This window comes from Schistocerca cancellata, chromosome 4 (assembly GCF_023864275.1).
Source record: "Schistocerca cancellata isolate TAMUIC-IGC-003103 chromosome 4, iqSchCanc2.1, whole genome shotgun sequence".
Taxonomy (NCBI): Eukaryota; Metazoa; Arthropoda; class Insecta; order Orthoptera; family Acrididae; genus Schistocerca; species Schistocerca cancellata.
This window is the reverse complement of record NC_064629.1, coordinates 526,206,974-526,233,779: the sequence shown is the minus strand read 5'-3', so window position 1 is coordinate 526,233,779 and position 26,806 is coordinate 526,206,974. Positions and strand designations below refer to the sequence as shown.

At 40.7% G+C, this 26,806-nt stretch overlaps 1 protein-coding gene across 2 annotated transcripts in view; it reads left to right on the top strand.

Annotated features, from left to right (window-relative positions):
• LOC126183739 (inactive hydroxysteroid dehydrogenase-like protein 1) overlaps positions 1-26,806 on the top strand; it is a 99,653-nt gene that overhangs the window by 18,973 nt on the left and 53,874 nt on the right. For both annotated transcript variants that reach the window (XM_049925945.1, XM_049925946.1), the window contains exon 2: positions 4,850-4,972. In XM_049925945.1, coding sequence (XP_049781902.1) covers positions 4,850-4,972 — 123 coding nt within the window. The remainder of the gene's footprint in view (positions 1-4,849; positions 4,973-26,806) is intronic.

Below are 26,806 nucleotides of genomic sequence, written 5' to 3'. Positions count from 1 at the left end.
AAGCTAAGTTCATAGGATTTGTTGACCTGGAAAAAGCATTCAACAATGTAAAATGGTGCAAGATATTTGAAATTCTGAGAAAAGCTGGGGTAAGCTATAGGGAGAGACAGGTCATATACAATATGTACAACAGTCAAGAGGGAATAATAAGAGTGGACGACTAAGAACAAAGTGCTCGTATTAAAAAGGGTGTAAGACAAGGATGTAGTCTTTTGCTCCTACTGTTCAGTCTGTACATCGAAGAAGCAATGATGGAAATAAAATAAAGGTTCAGGAATGGAATTAAAACTCAAGGTGAAAGGATATCAATGATATGATTCGCTGATGACATTGCTATCTTGAGTGAACGGGAAGAAGAATTACATGATATGCTGAATGGAATGAACAGTCTAATGAGTACAGAGTATGGATTGAGAGTAAATCGAAGAAAGATTAAGTTAATGGGAAATAGTAGAAATGAGAAAAGCGTGAAACTTAATACCATGCTCGATGGCCATAAAGTAGATGAAGTTAAGGAATTCTGCTACCGAGGCAGTAAAATAATGAGTAAAACAGAATAGCAATGGCAAAAAGGGCATTCCTGGCCAAGAGAAGTCTACTAATATCAAATATCAGCCTTAATTTGAGGAAGAAATTTCTGAGAATGTACATCTGGAGTTCAGCATTGTATGGTAGTGAAACATGGACTGTGGAGAAACTGGAACAGAAGAGAATTGAAGCATTTGAGATGTGGTGCTACATACGAATGTTGAAAATTAGGTGGACTGATAAGGTAAGGAATGAGGAGGTTCTGCGCAGAATCGGAGAGGAAAGGAATATGTGAAAAACACTGATAAGAAGGGACAGGACAATAGGACATCTGTTAAGACATGAGGGAATGACTTCCATGGTACTAGAGGGAGCTGTAGAAGACAAAAACTGTAGAGGAAGACAGAGATTGGAATACGTCCAGCACATAATAGAGGATGTTGGTTGCAAGTATTACTCTGAGATGAAGAGGTTTGCACAGGAGAGGAATTTGTGGCGGGCAGCATCAAACCAGTCAGAAGACTGAAGACCTGAAAAAAAGGAATAAAGTTGTCCTTTCACCAGATGGCAGCTAGATAATGCTTTGTCCAATGCTTTTTAAACTGCCTCTGTCAAAGTTAATACCAGCACTGCATGTTGTGGCATCTGGAAAATCACCTTGTACCACTGTTGGATAGCTTTAGAATACAGAAAGCTCCTTAGTAAATTCCAGTGTGGATTTACCATGTTTCGCCCCACACTTGAAAACCTCGTAGTTCTATTAGATATGACAGGTTTTCTTATGTAGACATCACACCTAGCTTTTGAATGCCAACAATGCTGTGTGAAGCACAATATCCTATAACTCGACAAATATGATTCCAACCTTCACATAGTTCATAGTACAGATGATTTTTTGGTATAAACTTGGTGATACTCTGTTAAATGAAATGTACAAAAGGATGATTTTTGTCAGGAATTTTTCCGAAATATAGCTCTTTTTTCCAATAACTCCTCTCTCTCTCTCTCTCTCTCTCTCTCTCTCTCTCTCTCTCTCTCTCTCTCTCTCTCCACACACACACACACACACACACACACACACTCTCTCTCTCTCTCTCTCTCTCTCTCTCTTGCTCACTCACTCACACGTTCACTCTCATATCTGGCCAATGCCAGGTTGTGACAAGTATGGTAGTTCTCAAATTCTGTGGGGAAATGACAAGTAAGTAAGTACAGACTATCATTACGATGGGGTTGCCACTCCCAAAGGCATTTTATAGCTACTGCCTTCATCCCTTGCCTTCCCTCCCCTCTCTACCGCACCCCCCAACCCCCAGGTAGGAATCTGTGTACCCCTCAGTCTGCATGTAATGTATATTGCACGATCAAATGATATTCTTTCTTGAAGTGTTTCTGCATTATTAACAACATTGTTTGAAATTAGCAATACCAACTATCCTTGAATTTCATTGTTTATTGGTTTGATACAACACCTACAAAGACATGAGAATTGTATTTGTTGAACATTAATGAAATAGCATGTATCTTCCAGTAATTTTATAAATGGGATTCTTTAAACAGTTTTTTTTTTTTTTTTTCTAAACTACATTAGGTAATATACTCTGTTGGGGTATTAGTTTTTGTGTGATCTTGTTTGCGAGCGAATGGCCTCAGGAAGGTTGGAAACCACTGCTGTACAGAATAGACAGATAAGTTTTTATTTTTGTCCAACGACAGTTGTACAATTGAGTCTCATGTCTGACAAGTATTTTCTCTGCTGACCATCTGTAAACTACTGCACCCTATTTTCACAGTATGTTTGTCACTCTCCAACATCCAAGCCATCAGTTGGCACAACTCAGTGGAACTGGGCCACTTCAGATGATGTCCAACACATCTCTGGATGAAACATCATGAACAAAAAAGTTTCAAGTACTATGGCCACAACAATCCTGAAGATTCACCAACAATGGAGACAGGAGCTTTACATTGAAAAAAACATATTTCAGTTTTTGGTATGTGACTGATTAATGGAGAACTTCTGAATGTTCAGCCGAGCTGCTGTTCCTATTTTATGCACAATATTTCAATGACCAAGCTAGTCGTCTTCAAGTGTTGCGAGTTTTGCTGTTGTATGTACAACAGCTCAGCTGAACATAAATTACTCAAACAAACACATTGGTAATCAGTGTTAATTCCAAAGGAAAAAAACCGTATTAATTACACATTTTCATTAGTCTCTTCTTTGATATTGCTCAATTTCCTTTACTACCAGTGGTCTGGTATGGGCATACATATCACAATTGCCTTGGAAGGCATAGCAAGATATGATAAAAGGTTGTAATTGACAATGGAAAAGCATGACCAGGATAATAAAGCTTTTTTTTGGTCATCAGTCTACTGACTGGTTTGATGCGCCCCGCCACGAATTCCTTTCCTGTGCTAACCTCTTCATCTCAGAGGAGCACTTGCAACCTACGTCCTCAATTATTTGCTTGACGTATTCCAATCTCTGTCTTCCTCTACAGTTTTTGCCCTCTACAGCTCCCTCTAGTACTAAGGAAGTCATTCCCTCATGTCTTAGCAGATGTCCTATCATCCTGTCCCTTCTCCTTATCAGTGTTTTCCACATATTCCTTTCCTCTCTGATTCTGCGTAGAACCTTCTCATTCCTTACCTTATCAGTCCACCTAATTTTCAACATTCGTCTATAGCACCACATCTCAAATGCTTCGATTCTCTTCTGTTCCGGTTTTCCCACAGTCCATGTTTCACTACCATACAATGCTGTACTCCAGACGTACATCCTCAGAAATTTCTTCCTCAAATTAAGGCCGGTATTTGATAGTAGTAGACTTCTCTTGGCCAGAAATGCCTTTTTTGCCGTAGCGAGTCTGCTTTTGATGTCCTCCTTGCTCCGTCCATCATTGGTTATTTTACTGCCTAGGTAGCAGAATTCCTTAACTTCATTGACTTCGTGACCATCAATCCTGATGTTAAGTTTCTCGCTGTTCTCATTTCTACTATTTCTCATTACCTTCGTCTTTCTCTGATTTACTCCCAAACCATACTGTGTACTCATTAGACTGTTCATTCCGTTCAGCAGATCATTTAATTCTTCTTTACTTTCACTCAGGATAGCAATGTCATCAGCAAATCGTATCATTGATATCCTTTCACCTTGTATTTTAATTCCACTCCTGAACCTTTCTTTTATTTCCATCATTGCTTCCTCGATGTACAGCTTGAAGAGTAGGGGCGAAAGGCTACAGCCTTGTCTTACACCCTTCTTAATACGATCACTTCGTTCTTGATCGTCCACTCTTATTATTCCCTCTTGGTTGTTGTACATATTGGCTATGACCCGTCTCTCCCTATAGCTTACCCCTACTTTTTTTCAGAATCTCGAACAGCTTGCACCATTTTATATTGTCGAATGCTTTTTCCAGGTCGACAAATCCTATGAAAGTGTCTTGATTTTTCTTTAGCCTTGCTTCCATTATTAGCCGTAACGTCAGAATTGCCTCTCTCGTCCCTATAATAAAACTAGCAAACATTATTGTGGTGATTATTATAATTGCAGGACTAGAATGTGCAAAAGGCACTCTTCCTCATCATGAAACTTGAACCAGTAAATATGTTTCTCAGGGAAGATGTCAGCATGAAACAACAACTAGCACTATACTGCAATGTGTTTCCTTGCACAAAAATGTATGTGCTAGGACTGATAGAGGAAATAGAGAAGATACAAAGAAGAGCAGCATATTGTGTTACAGGTTCATTTAGTAAGTGTGAAAGCATCACAAAGATGCTCAGAAAAATCCGGTGACAGTCGCTGCAAGATAGATCTTCTGCATCATGGTGTTGTTTACTGTTAAAGTTCTGAGAGCATAGATTCCTAGAAGAGTCAGCCAATATATTGCTTCCTTGTACATGTATCTCACGAAAAGGCTATGAAGATAAAATTAGAGAGATTTGAGTCCATGTGGAGGCTTACTGGCAATCGTCCGTGAACTGTTTGCAACTGGAACAGGAAAAGGGGAAGTGGCACTGGCGCACAAAGTACCTTCCAGCACATGCTGTAAGGTGTCTTGTGGAGTATAGATGTAGATATGGAATGGGCACCAGCAGAATATACTCTGCTCATCAGAGAATACACCAGTTTCATCAGTTAGGCAGATAGTGTAATACATGTACATCTATGTTTACTCATGACTTTAATGCACTAGTCAACTATGTCATATCTTTAATTGTTATTTCTGTGGAGTTTGATGATCTTGTAAATTTTAATAGAAGCTGTGTGTTATGTTGCACCATGAACACTCTTTGTTTATATTTTCAGTGGTTACTGGTGCTAGTGATGGCATTGGACGTGCTTATGCAGTTGAATTGGCAAAACGTGGAATGAACATTGTTCTTATAAGCCGTACTGCAAGTAAACTGCAAAATGTTTCAGAAGAAATAGGTGAGTGTTATGAAGTATTTGGTTGTCATTAGGAGTGAACTGTATAAATTGTGCAAATTGCACATTATTCAACTTTATTTGACACAGGGAACATTTTCGTTTGTTATGTAAAACACACATTTTTTTTGGCTGTTTGAAGTGTAAAGAAATTTCTCCCAGCATTATGTGTGTTTCACATCTTTTCTTAAATTTTCTGTTTGAGAGATTTTCCATCTCATGCTGATAGGTATCACTGGTTATTTTGTATTCTGCTTGGGCACTGCCTATCTAAGTCTATACATATTTAAATCAAACTGAATGCATGTGGCCACATGCTGACAGTCAATGTTCTCATTCATGTGGATGCTTTATATCCAGGGAAATGGGTGTTTGCTCCCATTACTTATTAACTAGGGCAAATCATAAATTTAATTAAAATGTATTATCTCTTTTTCATATCCTTTTTTATGATTTCAAATCACTGTTTATGAGTTCATGACTTTGATATATCTTTGTAAATAAGATTAAAGAATAGCACTTGCAGGGGTCCCATATGATTGGTTACTTATATTCCTCCAGTTCTGGAACCGAGTGAGGTAGTGCAGTGGTTAGCACACTCAACTCGCTTTCGGAAGGATGACATCTGGTCATCCAGATTTAGGTTTTCTGTGATTTCCCTATATTACTTAAGGCAAATTCTGGCATGGTTCCTTTGAAACGGTGCAGCCGATTTCCTTCTCCATCTTCCCCTAATCTGAGCATGTGCTCTGTCTTTAATGACCTCATTGGCAATGGCATGTTAAACATTAATCTCATCCTCCTCCTCCTCCTCCAGTTCTGGATACCCACCTGCTTCAACACTTAACATGCAGAGGTATTTCTGTATAAATGTCAATAGCTAATTTTTTGTTTCTTGCAGTTCTAATCAATTGTAGATTAGTAATGGACAAGACAGTGCTCCTGGCAGTTCACTTCCATTGCTGACAATAAGGAGAAACCTTATTCATAATGAATTTTCATTCTGCAGCAGAGTGTGCACTAACTTGAAATATCCTGACAAATTAAAACTGTGTATTAAGCTGGGATTCAAATGTGGGACCCTCGCCTTTTGTGGGCAACTCCTATCCAAATAAAGATGCCAGGTCTGGCACACAGTTTTAATCTGTCGAGAAGTTTTAAATCTTATTCAGTAGTTTAAATCTATTATGTTCTATATTTCTGCCAAAAGCAGTATTATCATGGGCTGCTAAACATATTTCTATTTTTTTCTACTGCCCTGTTTTGTCATTTGAGCATCTGAGTTATGAAGGGCTCTGTTTTAAATTTAATTCATTGACTCTTCTCTTTATGTAAAATCACAAATCAAACTTTAATGTATAGCTTGTTTTGTCATTTTTTCTCACCCCTGCTATTTCTCTTGTCATAAATAGTAAGTCAGTAATCTGGTCAACAGATCACTACTTAACTTTTTGGTTCATTCTTCTCAGTTTTCTGTAGGACATTCAGCTGCTTGTTTCCATTATACAGTCAGTTCTGAGGCATTGTATTTCATGGTTATGGAAATTTTGTAAATGGAAAAAAATGGAGACGTGTAGGACGATAGAATTCTGTGAAGTTCTGGGTCAAATTGGAAAAAAAAAAAAAAGCACAGAAAATGTCAATGGGTGCAGTAAGCATAGGAAAGCATGGGTAGTGTTGTGAGTGATGTTTATGCTTCAGATTGCACAGCAAATCCATTGAAAATGTTTTTTATTTCTGTGACATTCTGAATTCTATTCAAGTACACTGTCCAGTCACATTACTGTGACCACCTGTTAGAAGCCTGAGTAACCACCTTTTGCAACACAGACCACTGTGAGAAGAGTGGGAAGAGAGTCAGTGAGGTTCTGGGAGATACGAACAGGGATGTGGAGCCATGTCATTTTCAGTGCTTTGGCCAGCTGCGCTAAGTTTCTCAGTTGAGGACCCATTGTGCAAACAACCTGATTGAGGTGGTCCCACAGATTCTCAATTGGGTTTAAATCTGGGAGTCTGGTGGCCTGGAGAGTACAGTAAACTCACACATACATTTCATGGTTCTGCTGGCAGATGCCATTGTGCCGAGGAAAAACAAACTACGTGTAGGGGTGGACATGGTCCTCGAGGATAGGCGCATACTTGTGTTGATCCATCGTGCCTTCCTGAATGATGAGATCACCCAGAGAATGCCACAAAAACATTCCCAGACCATAGCGCTCCCTCCTTCGACCGGATCTCATCCGGTAATTGTTGCAGGGTGTTTGCTTTTGAAAGTTTCATGTTGTAGATGCATGAAACATGATTCATACGAGAAGGCCATCTGCCGCCACTCAGTGGACATTCTGTTACAATATTGTCATGGAAATTCCAGCCTTCGTTGCCAGTGAACAGCAGTCAGCATGGTTGCATATACTGGGTGCATGCTGTGGAGGCCCATCCACAGCAACGTTCGTTGAACAGTTGTTGAAGAGACACTGTTGGTAGCCCCTTGGTTCATCTGGCTGGTCAGTTGTTCAAGGTTGCACATGTATTCACTCATACACATATCCACAGCCGTCATTCACTCCTGTAATCTATAGCCCATGGTGCACCACAGATGCATTGGTGCCAGGTTTGGATAGCGCCATTTTGCAATGCATGGTATACCTTAACCATCACAGCATGTGAGGAGTTTACAAACTTAACTGTTTCAGAAATGCTTCCACTCTTGGTCCAAAAGCCAATGATCATGCCCTTTTGGATGCCATATAAATTGCTCCATTTCCACATTACGACAATGACTGCACTATTTTCCATGTCATCCAACAAGCGTGATATACCCTCCACTGCTAGTGTTTCCACCTGTAGTGTGTGAGTGGTTGACATTGAACATAGGCAGTGATCACATTAATGTGACTGGACCATTTATCTTGGATGTTGTTAAATGTGTGTACATTAGGAAGCTAAACCAGCAGTAGCTCGGTACAGATTAAGGTATATGAACCTGTGATATCCAAACAGAAGACTGGTCTGCTCTGTCAATCTTCTGTTGCCCTAAGCTTGCATGTGTTTTGATGACCATTACTAAGTCAGTGGAAAATTGTTCATTTCACAGTAAAGGGATCTTGGCTTAATGTTCTACATTGTGAATGCAGGAGGGATTGCTCGAGAAAAATCGCATTTTACATTAGTAAAGGCTTACAATGCATTACTGCAAGGAAAACACCAGATTAAGCTCTGGCAACAAAAAGACACTTTGAAGCTATAAAAAGATGCTGCATTGGCTGCATAGTGGGAACTATAGAGAAGAGCCAAGCACTTATTTTGTATTACTGTTATCTGCCAATGACAACAAGCTACTCCCATGAGCAGCAGCCTGACCATCACAGCACTGGAAAGATTTTACTGGCAAGGTGGCTCCATTTTGCAGAGGAACATAGTGGGTTCACATATGTAAGTAGGAACTGAGATTTTTAGTACATAATACACACCTGCAGTAAGGACTCATTTTTACAGGAAGGAGGACTAGAGTGCATAGGCACTCAGGCCCGGATCTACGATAGTTCTGATCTGGGGCAAAAACTTGATAGTGATGCCTTCCCCCCTCCATCCCTCAGGCATTTGAGGTAGGATGATAGTCGTCAAAAATTAAAAAATTGATTTTTCAAAAATATGCTCATTTTGTAGTGCACAACTTTCTGAAGAGTTTGATATCTAATACATGTTATTTGGTTTTAAGTGTGCCAGAGTGCAGTGCCACGCCTCTTCACACAGCATTCTTCTATCGCACATCACTGTATTTCACTCTGTGGAATTCAAGTGTGTATACTTTGTAATGGAAGCCATCAAACTCATATTCAGGACAGTGAAAATTAAAATGTCCTGTGGTACCTCTCCTGCTCCCAGTTGGCCAGTTTGACATCATACCCTTCTTAAAAGAAACTTACAAATAATACTGGGTGGATTATTTGTGACTGGGAGCACCTCAGAAAATTTTCATCCTTTACTGCCTATTAGCTAATAACTTTCTCTTTTGTGTGACATAAAATTAGATATAGGAAACATAAAAGCAATAAAGGTGAGACAAGCAAGACAGTACAAATTTCTTCAATCCTTAGGTCCCAGCATTTTTTTCTCTCTTATCTTGCTACAGCTTTACATGGTGCGCTTTCCTTTCAGTGAAAGAATCTATTACCTCATCAAAGTTCATCAAATGTTTTGCTACATGAAAAATCAAAATGTCATTGTTTAATACTAGAAAAACTGTTAATATGAATAGTACCCAAGACTGGTGTGGTTTCTGAATTTGATGACGTTTACTTTGTCACTGTTTGCTACATAAAACAAAATAGGCCTTGCTAATATTGCAGTAGTTGTAACACATGCCAAATAAGTGAGACTGTTCTGTCACAAATGGTCATTTTTATCTACCTTATTTACATAAATAATGTGACAGAATATAATGATTGAAATACCAATATCAAATGCCTATTTAGCCTACTACAAGCAAAAAGTTTTATGTTCGGAAATAGTTTCACATTTCAATCATATGCTCCAGTTTCTCAAGCATGAGATTGAAAAGTAGTAGTAGTTGTAGTAGTAGTAGTAGTAGTAGTACAAAATTTTTGTATAACTTTGGAATTGTCATATTCTTCCATGTAATGTGTGTGAGGTTCTTGTTTCTTCTTCTTCCTCGATCTAGCAAGCAATCTTGTCATTACTAATTCTGTAACTATTCCTGCCATTGTCAAAAACCTATTCTCTGGCTAACTTCACTAACCCTGCCAGAATCACCGGTTCAGTTATTCTGCATTTATTCTTCGGTTAGGCCTTATTAGGTGTTCATACAATGCATTTTCCACACTATTCTGAGAATACAACTTACGCAGCTGCTAACTGGGGACTGTACAACTGGCCCTTCATGGTATAGTGTTCTGGCAAAAATTTTCTGTCAAAATTTCATTTCCTTGGATACACTGAGAAGATAATATGTAATGTTTCTTACCCGTTATTCCTGTTAGTTGTTTATTTCCACTCTGGTTGTCTGAATCTATAGATTCTACTAATAATTATAACAACGCTTATCATTGGCACACCCAATCAACCTCATAAACAAACAGCAATTGGCATTCACCTGTTTAGTTTTATTCTGCTCAGCTTGTATAGTCCCATCCCCCTTTGTCTGCAGGCAAGTTTTTTATTCCTAGGTGTGATGGGGATTTCCCTGGCAGAGAGGTCATGTATACTATCCATGCATTCAAGAATGAATTTGTGATTAGTTCAGAAATCCACTTAGAATGTGGTCAAAATATTCAAAAACCAACAGAGATGCATTTCAAAATCATGTGAACAATCGATAGACCAACATGCACTGGATGCTAGGTGCTTTGTCAAACAAGTTTTTTTTCTTCAAGAATATGAATTTGGCATCCCCTGAAATTGCCGTCCAGGGAAGACACCCCAGTTTGCCCTGTCCCTCTCCCCCCCCCCCTCCCCCCTCTCCCTCCCCCAGGTATCACTCTGCTCTGCCACCTCTTGCTGTTGACATTCAAACAGTTACTGTCCCATGCAGATATGGAGATTGTTTACTACATACTCTCTAAGCTTCTTCAGAAAGTGCTACACACGCAGAGTTTCTTAATGAACTTATCATACAGCTTCTACGACTTCATCTCCTTTGTAGATTTTTTATGCATGTCATGCACTAGGGATCAACTAGCACTGGCCACAGGGGTTGAGTAATAGATTGCTTTTTACTGGCATAAAACTTACGTGTCTTGAGTTTGCGGCAGAACAAGCACTACTATCACATTGTGCTCTGCTGTAGATATTTCATTATCATCAAATGGATGTTCAGTAAGGGTAAATGGATTTTATACATCCAATTTTCTATATCTTGAGATTGAAATAGCAACAAGGGATGAATTAATCACTGGCATCCTGTTTTATGAAGTTTGAAGTGCAGACTAACTACTGAGAAGCACACAGGTGGTGAGGACTTCATCCTGTCAGGTTATTAAGGAGAACAAGGAGAGATTTTGGCAATAGTTCCTGAGTCAAATTAATTACTGAACTAAATTAACATTTGTATTGGAGGCCAGCAATAGGATTTCAGGGAGAGGCAATATTTGATCCATTAATGATATAATAAACAGCCTAAGAGACATTTAACCAGCTAATTGTTTATTTATGTGCATGTTCCATGAATCATATGGAATAAGTCAGTTTTACAGTCATTGAAGATTTATCAATGGGGAATATGGCAATATGCTGATCATTTACATGATTTCTTAAAGATTGTTTAATGTACATACATTATTTTATACTTAACTATATATCTCTCCTGTACATAGATAGGAAAAGGAAAAAAGAGAACCACACACACACACACACACACACACACACACACATACATACACACACATGAGGAGTGGTCAGGGTTTCAGTTCCACCAGCAGTAAAGTTAAGAATTACCAGTTCTCTATATTGGAAGTTCGCATTTTATCACCCGTGGTACAAGGCTCTTTTCCACATACTAAAATAATCCATTATTGCTTGTTTTGGCAGCTAACTGCAAACACTGAAAACCATCTTTAGTTTCATAACCTAACATGAGAGAGAGAGAGGGAGAGAGAGAGAGAGAGAGAGAGAGAGAGAGAGAGAGAGAGAGAGAGAGAGAAAGAGAGAGAGAGAGAGAGAGAAAGAGAGAGAGAGAGAGAGAGAGAGAGAGAATTTCCTGATTCATTAAAAGAAGCTATTTTAATTCCTCTCATCAGATGTGGAATGGATCATAATTACCCAAGTAGCAAACTGTAATGATGGCTCACTGTGTGGCCAAGTCCTTGAATGCATGGTCATCTGGTGCTGTATGTGAATCATAGAACTCAGGCACTTTTATTAGTTATTTTAAGGGATGATGCAAGTGGTCCAACATGACTTTGCAGGGAGTGACAATACAAAAAGCTTTGCAGAGCAGGTATAATGTAATGGATGTTTACTTTCATCTTGAGGACAACTAAAATTGTGTTATGGACCCATAATATCCTCGGACAACTACATATATGTACTGGCCACCATTTGTGCATACCTAATCCTTCCTCACTCAACATTTTAGTAAATATTGAGTCAGTGGTGAGTTGTCAGATCATTATCAACAAGAGAATAATGTCCATCACCCACTCACTTATTTGCATGTTCCATGAATCATAACTGAAATCTCTCACTATGATGTGAGACCGCAGTGAGTTTCTTAACTATTACATGATTTAACATCATACAATGATTTACAATTATCTATGTTTAATCTCTCTCTCTCTCTCTCTCTCTCTCTCTCTCTTTCTCTTTCTCTTTCTCTCTCCCTCTCACCCCCCACCCTACCCCCCTCCACCTCCCAATCCCCTCCCCTTCTCCCTTTCTCCCTCTCCCCCCTTTTCCTACATATGTATATTACATATTCCTTACATCGGGGTGCGGATGGTGAAAGACTTGTATGGCTGAATACCTCACACTCTTTTGTGCCGCTGAGTGATAGCTGAGTTGGTTGAAAAGACACAACCTTATGTATCAGTTTTATTTTATTTCACTTTTTGTATTTTTTTATTGCCTGTAAATACTTTTTTCTATGCTACTTGTTGATACCTCTCAGATTAAGACAAAACTGCAAGTTTCTGTCTCATAATATTCATTAAACTCCTTGCAGATTCTACAAAAGGGGCATTGTGGGTCATGGAGAGGTATGGTGTAAAAGTTTGTAAAGTACACATTCCCAGAAAGTCATATAACATATTACTTCCTCCCATATACATCTTGCAAAATGAAAATTATGGGAAAAATCAGGAAATTCGAGCTTTAATGGATGCCAACTTGTACCTTTCTAATGTGGCACAATAGTGTGGATGAATTATATGAATTTGTAAACCATCTAAATTACATCCATGGAAATATTCAATTTAAAATGGAAATTGAAATGGAGGGCAGCTGCAAAGATAATGGCAGCTTGGGACATGCAGTTTATCCTAAATCAACTCATATGGACTTGTATTCACATCCAAATAGCTGCCACTATCCTTTCCAGATGATGGGTGTTCTTAGAAATTTGGTTCGTATGGCACTTCACATTGCTGATGAGGGCAGTCTGACAGATATGTTTTTAAAATTATAAAGAGTTTTTGTAGCAAATTGGTATTCTATGAAACAGATAAGAAAGGAGATTAGGTCTTCTAAGGTGGACTTCAGGAATGAAGAAAATGAAGTAGAGAATTTTGAGTCTGTGGCTTCCTGTAATGCTTGGGAAGTTTGTTGTCAATAATAAGTTAGACACAACTGAGCATGAAATTAAAGTTATCTTTTTCCCTTTGTCAAAGACAGTAGCACTTTCGGGTCCCATCAAGGATGGCTCTGCGCTCCACAAGGTTTGGATTACTTCATCAATTTGGGACTCTATGGTAAAGGTATCAGCAATCTGCTTTTGAATTCATGGAACCCTTTTGTTAATCTCTCAAACATGTCCATATAATAGCCAGTGTTGACATTTTACCATTAGGGTATGAATTCTTTGTAAACTTCATCCTTGGTTGTTTTTGTTGTGGCCTTCAGTCCAAAGACTGGTTTGATGCAGCTTCCCATGCTACTCTATCCTGTGCCAGTATCTTCATCTTTGAATAACTATCACAACCAGCATCCTCCTGAATCTGCTTTCTGTATTTATCTTTTGGTCTCCCTCTATGATTTTTACCCCCCCCCCCCCCCCCACACTTCCCTCCAGTATTAAATTGGTGATCCTGAATGTGTCTTATCAACTGATCCCTTCTTCTAGACAGGTTGTGCTGCAGATTTATTTTCTTCTGAATTCTGTTCAGTACCTCCTCATGAGTTATGTGATCTACCCATCTAATCTCCAGCATTCTTCTGTAGTACCACATTTCTCTTCTTGTCTAAACCGTTAATCATCCATGTTTCACCATCATCTTTTTTTTTTTTTTTTTACTGCCCAAATAGCAAAACTCATCCACTACTTTAAGTGGCTCATTTCGTAATCTAATTCCCTCAGCCTCACTTGATTTAATTTGATGACATTCCATTATTCTTGTTTTGCTTTTGTTGGTATTCATCTTATATCCTCCTTTCAAGACACCATCCATTCCATTCAACTGCTCTTCCAAGTCCTTTACTGTCTCTAACAGAATTACATCATCATCAGCAAACCAGAAGTTTTTATTTCTTCTCCCTGAACTTTAATTTCTTCTCCAGGTTCTTCTGTGATTTCCTTTATTGTTTGCTTAGTGTACAAATTGAATAACATTGGGGATAGGCTACAACTGTGTTTCACTCCCTTCTCAATCATTGCTTCCTTTTCACACCCTTTGACTGTTATATGTGCCATCTGGTTTCTGTACAAGTTGTCAGTATCCTTTAATGCCCTGTATTTTTTCCCTGCTACCTTCAGAATTTCAAAGAGAGTATTCCAGCCAGTACTGTCAAAAGCTTCCTATAAGTCTGCAGACACTATTAACATATGTTTCCGTTTACTTAACATATCTTCTAAGATAAGCTGTAGGGTCAGTATTGTGTCACATGTGCCCACATTTCTCTAGAATCGAAACTGATTTTCCCTGAGGTTGGCTTCTTCCAGTTTTTCCATTCTTCTGTAAAGAATTCATGTTAGTATTTTGCAATCATGACTTATAAACCAAAAGTTGGTTAATATTCACACCTGTCAGCACCGGCTTTGTTTGCAATTGGAATTACTACACTCTTCTCAAAGTCTGAGGGTATTTCATGTGTCTCGTATATCTTGCCTGCCAGATGGAAGAGTTTTGTCATGGCTGGCTCTCCCAAGGCTATCAATTGGTCTGACATTTGCTATCAGTTGGTCTGACATAATGTCGTCTGTTCCTGGGACCTCATTCCAACTTAGGTCTATCAGTGTTCTGTCAAGTACTTCTCACAGTATCATGCCTCCCATCTCATATTCATTTACATCCTCTTCCATTTTTTATAATATTGCCTACAAGTTCATCTCCACTGTATAAACCTCTATATACTCCTTCCACCTTTCAGCTTTCCCTTCTTTGCTTAGCATTAGTTTTCTAAATGAACTCTTGATGTTCATCAGCTGCTTCTCTTTTCTCCAAAGGCCTCTTCAATTTTTCTGTAAGCAATATCTATTTTCTGGTGATATATGCTGCCAAATCCTTACATTTGTCCTCTAGCTATGCCTATTTATCATCTTTGGTATCAGTTGGAATAATCAGCATGGTTTTCACTTTTGCCGTTTCTTGGTATCAATATGGAAAATTAGTATGGTTTTCATTTCAGCTTGCTGATTATTGCCTTCTTGAGGTGAGGGTCCCTAGGGCATGCCATTCAGAACTTTAATGATTCTTCTCAGGATTGTACTCAAACACATGTGTTTAGTTGCCGGTATGAAACGGTAAAAATAATAATAATAATATGTTGAATTTTCGTAAGTTTCAAAAGTCCATTTGCAGTCACCACTGGATTGTTGTTGTAGTTGTCAGAGCACAGCAGGGCACACATTATCTTCACATTCAGATTATCACTAATAATGTCGTGCACTGTGATTTTTGGAAGATTGATTATCGCTGCTATTATCTACATGCTCATTTGATGATCGGCAGTCAAACGATCATGACCACGTGTCACATTTTCATCACATTTGCTGGTTGATAGCCATCCAATGTAGGGTTGATCATCCATTTTATCACAGCCCTGCATAAATGACTTCAACCATTTCAAAAAGTGAGAACATGGCAAAATGCATATTGTGTATGGCAGAGTTGTGAAACAAAATGTATAGATGCCAAAGGGGATTACTCAAAAGAATTTTAAAACGTTTGTAGCAATATTTTGAATACATTATTTTTACAGATATAATTGCATTACTTTCTGGACACATCTTGTAGATCACATTTTAACAGAATGTATTTCGCATCGTGAGAAGAGGGCAGTAACCAATTATCCAGCATGTCCACACCCAATTTTTATGATGGTGAGATGATTTGGTATGAGTTTCAGATTTTTTTTTTTTTTTTCTGTGTATAACCTTCTACCAGAGTTGTTCGTCAGATAATTTTAATATTTGTACAGGATGAGTAGCTCATTCTTTTCTCCCCCCCACCCCCTCCCCCCTCCCCCTCCCCCTCCCCCCAGCAGTGATTAACCAGCCATGGTACCTGTTTATCTACTTTAATGAGTGAGTGTGCTGACTTTTAATTGTATTTCACACAATGACTGTAGAGTGAGACCTATTTGTTGAGTGCTTATGTGTGCACATGTAAATTTATAGCTGATTGCATTAGTAAATGTGGCGAGAATAGGCAAGTGGCTCAGACTTCAGTTAGGGACTTAACCTCTTAGTATGCAGTTTTAATTATTGTATGAGGGCCTGGAGTGTATGGCCTCTACAGTGGCAGAGTTGAGTTGAGGCAGTGAGTTGACATCAGGATGCTGAATGGTGCTGGCTCAAGAAGACAGAATTAATAGTTGGACATTTTATCAGGAAACAAGCTACAGAATTCATAGTGTCATTCCATAGTAGTTACACCTCCATGGCATATGCTAACAGCTGTGGGTTCAGCAGTTGCTGATGCAGTGGCCAGCCAGTGCTCAGCTTGATGTCGGCAGTGGAGCACAACTGCTGATGTGGGATGCTTGGGGCAGTTCATGCACCTTCTTGACATTACTCTGCCACACCTGCAGATGCAGAAGCCTGCTGTGATTCTTGTTGCAGAAGACAGATCTCAGCAGTCGTGCCAGCCCTTGTGAGTGGAGTGCCAGTTTTCCTGCACAAGTGTAGGCGGATGGGTGTCTGCACTACCCCAGTCACAAATGGCTGCCCTCCAAGGCAGAAGTCGAGCTGTGGCTGAACGGAGCTCAAGATGGCTGGAAGATGCTGAGTCTGTGGGAGTGAAGTTAGGGCCAGAACATGGCTGCTTGATGTTGAAGCCCAAGACTTGTGGTGGCAGCTTGCAAAATCATATCAGCGTATCATCCGGTGTGGACCTCCCATCGTAGTAGTTGTTGCCAGACTGTGAATACTTCTACTGAAAATGATGGGTATTTGTACAGGTTTGGTGCCCACTTGTTGTGTCGAGGCACTACTTCTAATCACATACACCAAAACAAGGTGGTGGCCAGAAGGTGTGGTAACTGGTCCACCTCTGCTGCAGTCGACCTGCCATTCTACTGTATCATCAGTACTGTGAGCCCTGGTCCACGGCCCTGGATGTGAAAACCAGCTGATAATATTACTGCATCTGATGCAATGGTGTTTTGGTCCACTCAATATCCACTGGTGTCTGCGGCCTTCTTGTGGCAGCCGTGACAATGCTGCTATTTCATATAGTATCACTGTAAAGTCATGGCAATGCTACAGGTACTACCTTCATCCACTAGGTCCAGTCCCAGCATATCAGCTGTCGGTAAATCTGCAGTACAGTTTTACAATGGTGTACCATATGTTTTCTTAAGTCTAGTTAGTTCAAATTACAAGATTTGCCAACAGTGTATTAAGCCCACAACTTAAACTCACTGGCGTTCATGTACAAATGACCTGAAATTTCCTTGACTTCTCATTAACCAACAGGGTAATGTTGCCAAACTATCTCCTTCTGTTGGATAGCCTTAGCAGTACATTTGTTTAATAGATCCCCTACAAACACAGTACAAATGTTACACTAACTCATACTAATCCTCACACCACTGGCAACGTCTCAGTGCTGCTGTAAACTGTTTACAACCCTTATTAATCATTACACAAAAAATATCATTTAGAATATTTTGTCATTAATCCAATCAGTATACTTGGTGAAGGGGGGAGGGGGGGGGGGAAGACTGCAGTGTTATTCATTGAATAACCTTATTTCAAAAATGCACATATTCCTAGCATTAATCACAATAAATGTAGAACAGACAAATATAACACTGGAAAAATCTTTCTCCCTTAGAAATTCTTGTAACACATTGGTCATCAGTTAATCATATCCTTTGCTTGACAGATATGGGGGGGGGGGCATGTGTCACATGTCACATGGGTGGGTGGTCCTCTGCCCCTAAGGTGGATGAAGGCTGCACAAAACGGTCAGAGATATCAAGGTGCTGGATATTGTTATGCTCGTTGTCACGACCATATGACGTTGGTTACCACAGTATCTATCCTGCAGAAATAGACCTCTCCTTCGTTGCGATGAGCAGGTTCAGGGAGAGGAAGAGGTCGGGTCCCAGAGTATTATTGAGATAGATCAGGTTTTGCACTGGGAGGACCTCAAACAGTTCATCCAGCCAGTACAATGGTGGCTGTGTTATGTTCATCCTGGTGATCCCTGTAATAGTGGTTGGTAGATGGGAAGGTCGGACCAACTGTGTCACAAGATGTCCTGTCGATCAGCAGTCTGCTGCCATGCAGATCTAACAGCATAATCTCTCTAAGTCTCCCTTGCTTGCAGCAATTTGCTTCCACTACTACAGCATTGTACATGGAGTAGATTCAATGTAGCCCCATCACTAGGAAATAGGGTTGTGTCTCCAGGACGTCATGTGTGCACCACTGGCTGTCCATCTTGCCTAAGAACAACTGAATGTAGCATGTGTTCTTGCCAGACTGGATCAGTTGGTTCAGTCATATGTCCACTCATTCCCTCTGACAGTTATGGAATTCCTCCATTGACATTACCATGTGTCTTCACCCATCTTCTGAGATTAGCATACTTCCCTGAGGCTGGTGTACATTTGCATGTACTTTCCAAGAACCCCGACATCATTGGGTAAGGGTGGATGGTAAAACAATTACACTTGGTGTGGTCCCCTGCCACCACAGGAACTATACCAGCACATAGGGTCATTCTTGGTCCATCAAGTCTTGTACTGTAGCTATGTGCTAATACAGAAGTAGATTGTGTTTACTTGGCTCATAGACGATGCCTAAATCCATAGGTAACTCCCTCTGACCATTTTGTAAGCCCACCAGGTACTGCTCTGGTGATGGTAGTGCTGGCTTCAACTTTCATTTCTGAAATGGTGTATGGCTTCCCACAATTCTGCCATTTCCACCCTAGCATCCCATATGCTATTGGCTAGCACTTATAAAAGCCTTACAACCATTACCCTCATATCCAAGGAAACCAACTGGGTCTGTATAACCCGTATGTCCCAGTTTACTGAGTCAACTGTTGTCCTTGCATACTCCATTAGCTTCATGGTCAATCCTCACAATGTGCAGGTGTTATGTAGCACATCTCATTCCATGTTCGACAGTTTTATAGTGTGCCATTCTAGTACTGCTTTATCATCATCTACCACTTCCCTTATTCTTCCTATTGTGCCATTCCATTCCTCTGATATCATTGTCGTCTGTAGTTCCAAATATGGTTTTTATTGTTCCTACTGACATTCAACCATCCTCTACTATGTTTCTGCAAAGTCCATGGTACTACTTCCACTGCTTGCTGCAATTTTGCCCCCATAACCACTCGTAGGACGTGGACAATCCATGGTATTGCCTCCGTATTTCTCCGAAGATCCCTTACCTCTCTGCTTCCTGTCACAGTTTTGAAAAGGTTTCCTCAAACCTCTGCACCTCATTCTGCATTTACCATGTTATACATCACCCTTAGAGTCCATCAGTGACTAGTGAGTAGGCCTATAGCATCCTCGTGCCTAGTGACCAGCACCGAACTTCCCTGTGCTGGTCCTGCAGTGCTGCTAACTCACCCTCACTGAAGAGATGTAGCACCACCAGGATTAGGTCACTTAGGACCCCCATCCTCTGACATGCAGCAATCTGGGAAAAGGAAGCTGTAATTATTTCCCCTCCCTCTTTCAAAGGACACTATGTCTCCTCACACAGTTCCTCGTGTGAACATACAACACAAAGACCATGACATCAAACAACAATAATTACAGCAATAAAGTGTATTCCTCCTTTAGTTTCTATTTTTGAAATTACACTGTGCAGCAATTACATGCTGTCCTCCCTACCTTTGACACAATAACACCGTAATTTATGTTACAACCTCCCAAAATAATCTCCACACTATTTGTGCTAAACAAAATTTCCTAGTAATACACATCCTTACTTGCTACTTCTGGGAGCTCAGCCCATACGATATCGTGTTTACACTGATCAATCAGAACATTATGACTACCTATTTAATAGCCAGTATGTCCACCTATGGCATGGAGAACAGTGACGACACATGATAGCATGGAAGCAGTGAGGCTTTGATAGGTTGCTGGAGGGAGTTGCCACTACATCAGCACACTCAAGTCACCTAACTGCCAGAAGTTCTGAGGAGAGGAGTGATGAGCTATGATGTCATGTTCAATCACATCCCAGATGTGTTCGATTGGGCTCAGATCTGGCAAGTTGGAGGGCCAGCACATCAATTTGATGTTGCCATTGTGTTTCTCAAATCACTCCATCACACTTCTGGTCTTATGATATGGTGCATTGTCTTGTTGAAAAATGCCACTATCGTTGGGAAACATGATTGTCATAAAAGGGGTGTATGTGATCTGCAACCAATGTACAATACTCCTTGGCCATCATGGTGCCTTGTATGAGCTCCACTGGACCCATGGATGTCCATGTGAATGTTCCTCAGAGTATAGTTGAGCCACCACCATCATGTCTCCATCTTACAGTACAGGTGTTACGGAGCTGTTCCCTTGGAAGACAACAGATTTGTGCCCTCCCATCAGCATGATGAAGAAGGTATCAGGGTTCATCAGACAGTGCAATGCTCTGCCACTGTGCCAACTTCCATTGTCAATGGTTATGTGCCCATTTCAGTCATAGTTTCCGATTTTGTGGTATTAATGTTGGCACTTGCATGGGTATTGGCTGCAGAGGCCTGTTGCTACAAGTGTTTGGTGCATTGTGTGTTCACCCACACTTGTACTCTGCCCAACATTAAAGTCTGGTGTTATTTCTGCCACAGTTTGCCACCTGTCCTGTTTTACTAGTCTGCCCAGCCTATGACATCCTACAACCGTAATGAGGGCTGGCAACCCAACCCCATGACGTCTGGATGTGGTTTTACATTGGTTTTGCCACATGTTGAAGACACTCCCCACAGCACTCTTTGAACACCCGACAAGTTGTGCAGTTTCCAAAATGCTTGTGCAGAGCCTCCCGGCCATCACATTCTACCCTTGGTCAAACTTGGATAGATCACAACCTTCCCCACTCTACACACTGACAGAAGGCTCACTGATACTACATGCACCATGCACATGTCTGACTAGCAGTCATTCCTTTCCAGGTGATGTTGCTGTCGCCTAGATGGGTTAATATTGATAGTAAATCAGTGGTCATAATGTCCTGACTGATCAGTGTATAAATGTTTCAAGATCTTTTTGTTCCTCATTCTCCCTATATTTCCTCACTCTTTTCTGAATGGCCAATGCTGAAACTTGCAGCAATAAATCTGGAGCACTTTGAAATGATTGTAGGGGTCCCATGTGAACTACAGCCCCTTTAGTTGGCAATTGTAGCTTGACATTTATGTGTGATATCATAACAATTACTTGGTACTGCCTCTGGTACCATGTAAAATATGTCTTGGTCTCCACGCCTTGTGATATTCAGACTTGATAAAAACACCCATTGTCCTACTCTATACTCTGGAAATTGTCCCCACATGTTTCCATACCTCTTCTTGATGCTGCACGACTCAGGTGTTTGCCACCTGTATACATTTCCACAATTTCATTAGTATGTTTGCCAAATTCTGATTTGACACTCTGTTCTTACTGATTTTTGGTGTGACTATGTCAAACGGGTGCTGCATCTTGCTCCCATACATCACCTCATTTGGTGAAAGTTCAGCACCGGTATGCACCTTAGAATTATATGCTGCTGCAACAAATGGTAAATTAACATCCCGATCATTATGGTGGCTGTATCACTGTAGTTCCTTGTTGATTTGAAATGGCAGTCATTGCCATGTTTAGTGAGGAATGACCAGTAATAGGCATAATGTAATATTTTCCCAGTGGGCATCTGCCCTAAGATATCCGTTCCTGTCATTTCAAAAGATTTGGTTACCTCAACTAACCTTTGTATTGGTACTTGCTGATGACTCAGATGTGCTCACTGTGTACATGGCACACAGTTTTGTATGTACTTATCTGCATTTCTTTTCTGTGTCCATCACCAGTAATACTCTGTCATTCTTCAGTCCATTGTCCTACGACCTCCATGCCCAGATATCATGTGATGAGGACCTTCTTCAATACTTCTTTTCGTAGCTCAGTAGGTGCTGCTATGAGTGGTCTCAGTCTTGTTGACCTACATGACAGCCTGTTGTGCTCAATGAATTGCAGCTGCATCATAAACAGCTTGCAGTCCGCATCAACAGACTGCACTGCCTGCCACTTTGCAAGACTATAACCCAGTGCCCATACTACTGTAACCTTCCTGCTCAGTCCATCCACATTTCCACACTTCTGGCTTGTTCTGTGGACTGCCAAAAAGGCAAACTCACTTATTCTCAACACTCACATCATGAATCTGCTCGGAGGGTTTTTCAACCCCAAAATCCAGTTCAATCCTGCATGAAACCCATCTTGAATTTTGTACCTCTCCTTTTCCATTATGGAGTAATTTCTCACAGCCTTGTTCATCTGTCTTGAGGCATAAGCAACAGAATATTCCTCACCATGTATCAACTGACTCAAAACACAACCCAGTGTGTGGGTGGAAGTGTTGGACGACAGTGCAAACTCCTCATCATCCGGAAGGATCAACACTGGATTCAGTGTTAATGTCTCTTTCACCTTCACAGATGTTGCTTGACACTCTGTTGCTCACTAAAATTTTAAACCCGTTTTTTGTAACTGTGTAAGCAACCATGTAATGCCTGCAAGCCCTTTCACGAATTTTCTGCAGTAGTTGTCCAATACCAAGAATGATTGTAATTCCTTATTTGTCTGAGGAGCTGGAAAATCCCACACTGCATGCACTGATTATGGGTCTGTTTTCACATCTTTCCAGCTAATCACATTTCCTAAATAACTTGCTCCTTCCAGAGCAAAATTATACTTTTCAATACTCAGTGTTAGACGAACTGCACAAATCTCTTAAACACTTCCCTCATTGGTTGTGTACGTTCCTTCATATTCCTTGAAAACACAGTTATATTGTTAAGGTACACAATACAATGCAGAGGTTTCAAACCCCTTAGTACTCTGTCCAGCAACCAGTGAAATGTGGCTGATATGTTTTTTAAACCAAATGGCATTCACTGGTACTGGTAGTAGGTCCAGCGGACTAAACAACACAGTTTTTGGTCCGGCTACTAGAGCTATCTCCAGTTGGTCATACCCACTCCTTAAGTCTGTCCTAGAGAAGTACTAGCACTGCCCCAAGTTGTTGAGGTTTTCCGAAATGTTGGGTATCAGGTATTCATGTGTTAATATAATCCATTATGGAGTCGAGGTAGCAGTTGTCGTTACATTGGTTATCACTGTTAGCATTCAACCGCGATTCTTAAACATATATTTTAACAACGCATTTCAAGAGACAATGCTCCCATCATCAGGTTGTAAAATCTATGTCATGAAATTAGTCCATTTAATTTCATGACATAGATTTTACAACCTGATGATGGGAGCATTGTCTCTTGAAACGCGTTGTTAAAATATATGTTTAAGAATCGCGGTTGAATGCTAACAGCGATAACCAATTCATGTGTTATTTTTTTACTATTCAGGTGCTGATAGACACAACAAAATCTGTACATCTTTGTTCCATCTGCCAACTTTTTTTTGGATACAATGATGAGGCTACTCGCCAAAGGTTAGTGCTCTCCTCTATTATGCCATTGCTCAGTTGTTGGTTAATGGAGTCCTTCAAATCTGACAGTAAATGCTGAGAGGTACTGTACAGTTTGTGATATACAGGTGCTTTAAACCCCTTTGGAATTGTATGTTGTGTTATGGGCGTTGCTGAGAGTGGATCCTGAGGATTAAATAATTCCTCAAATTCCAGTAATGATTCTTCCATTTCCACTTTCTCTGTTCCCTTCAGATGCTCTACCTCTGCACAAGCATCTTTGTCCAAAATGGATAAACTTGCTACCAACAAATCTTTGGTTAGCTTCTCATCATCAGTGCCAAAATTATCTTTACTGATTGGTACCACTCTTTCACTGTCCATCTCCTGTAGGTGTACAACACTTCTTCCTATGAAGCACTGTTTTGCATCCAACACATCATTCTCTTCTAGCTGTTCTATCACACACAACATATCAACAGGTCGTTCTGGTCCCACACTCACCCAAAGTAGCTTCCAAGTGCCTTGTGGCACTATATTATGCAAATTAAGCCTTAGCGATTTTGTCTGCAGTTTAACTGGTTCCTCCCTAACTGGTTCCTCCCTTAAGGCAGAAGGACCTTACACCAGTATTTCATTGATGGAATATTTTCCCCTTGAGTTCCTCTTTACGTTGCTGAAGGTCAATTTTGGCATGATGTTTGAACAAAAATTTTACCCCAGGATTGTGGAGTAGCCTTCACTTAACATGAGGCATCACTTCCATGCACTCCTGAAATTGTTCCACCTCAACAAGAAAACTTAATATTGCTGAACACGGTCACTTCTTGTCACTATCTCCCACTGCACACAAACTATAGCATTTTGGGTTTAATTGTTTCATACCTGTGAGGTCCAGACTTGCCACTGACACATGCACCTTATCTCCAATATAAATTTGTGCTGCTTACCCCTTATGACGCCTACTACCTCACATTCCACCTCTGCATATATTTCTGCAGCACTGATATTTAATGGGAATGCCATCCGGTGGACTTTGGAAACCTGTTTGTGTTTTAACACCAGAACATTCTGCCCCTGTCCATTCTGCCCCTATCCGTACAATCCCAACCATGCCACACATTTTAGATAATGGCACTGCCTCTGGACATGCTCTGAACACCCACAACTGGAACATCTCACCTCAGTGGACAGAATATCTCATCTATTACACACCTCCCTAACTAAATCTATCTTCTACTACACCATAGATAACCTAACAGCAGTGTTAAGGTCTTTTGGGTTACCTGTCTTGAATCTGCCTAGATAAATCAGATGGCAGAACTCTCAGGAAAGCATCTAAAACCCTCTGTTCTGCTTCCTGGAGGATAACCTTATTTGCTCCCCATTAGCTCATAAGTATGGTCATTGACTTTTCTTATCCTATCACTGAAATTTTCCAATGACTCATTGTGAATCTGTGACATTCCACTCAACTGCTCAATAAATAAATAAATAAATGAAACTCATCTGATTTGTCTGGCTTCATAAATGCTACTCTGAGGTTATGACAACACTCCACCTTAGAACCCACCCTCTGTACGGCTAAGGGGGGGGGGGGGCAGTTTGTCCACATACCCCACTGTAATTATCACTGCTATGCGATATTGAGTCGAGCTGTCAGTGTCTGTCTCAGAGGTGCTTCTGATGCCAAAATGTAGAGGCCCAGGTTGGATGACCTCTCTTGTGGCAGGGTAGAGTTGAGGCGAAAGGTTGCTAACAGGTGCTGGGGCAATAAAACAGCATTAACAGTAGCACATTTTACTATAAAACAAGCTACAGCACTTGCAGCATTGTTCTGTAGCAGTTAAACCCTCTTGATGTGTGCCAATATCTATGGGGCTGGTAGCTGCTGATGCAATGCCCGGCCGGTGGTTTGCTTGGTGTCAGCAGTGCAGCAAGACCTGTGACACCTGCGGCAGCTCATGCTGTCTTGGCATGGCACTCAGATCTGGGGCAGGGTGTGCCTGCAGATGCAGAAGCCCACTGTGATTCTTGTAGTGGACAGCCCCCAGCTGTGGTGTCTAACCTTGTGAGCAGAGTTGTACAGCACCAGTTTGTTTGCTTAAGTACAGGTGGATGGGTGGGTGCACCACACCAGTCACAAATGGCTGACCTCCAAGGCAAAAATCTAGCTGCAGTTGAAGTGACTCCAAGATGGCCTACCAGCTGGAAGGAGCCAAGTCCAGGGGAGTCAACTCAGAACCTGAAGATGGCTTGTTGGTGGTGGAGTCTAAGACTTGTGGTGGCAGTTTGCAAATCCATCTCACCCTGTTGCCTGGCATGGCTATCCTGTCATATTAGGTGCCACCAGACAGCAAATACCTCTACTGAAAATGATCAGTATTTATAACGGTGTAGCCCACATGTTGTGCCGAGGTAATGCTTCTAACCATGTGCAGCAAAACAAGGTGACAATTGATCATCCACTGTTGTAGTTGGCCCACTGTTCTATTACGTCATCAATACTACGAGTGCTGGCCCCTGGCCCTCAGTGTGAAGACTGGCTGGCAGTACTGCTGCAGGTGGTGCAGTGGTGGAATAACTTGTGAATTTTAACAGTTTGGTCTGTTGTAGGGGCATGATGACATTGCCTGGCTAACACCAATGATGATCCTATTTCTGTTCCCACGTAACCAACAGTTCAGCAGTGAATTCATCAGCTGTTGCTGTGAACTAGTGTTATTGTATTAGCATTGTTTTTGTAGCAGTATGATATATCTCAACAAGAGATTCGGCTTAAAAGAGACTGTCTAACAATGTGTCTACCAGTTTCACAGCTATCAAGGATTGGAGGAGGGGAATTAATACTTTGAACTGGAGTGCAGTAGTGGTGATCCAGTTTTACATGTTTCAAAAGTGGTGGGCAGAACAGCCACTACACACAACATTCCTAGGAAAAGTTGGCAGGTCAGCAAACTGGCCATGGTGAAAGGACATAGCATGATCAAGCTTCCTACATACCACACTCATTTCAGTTCTTTTGAACTTAAATTCTGTGGCAAGAACCAGTAAAAAGTTTT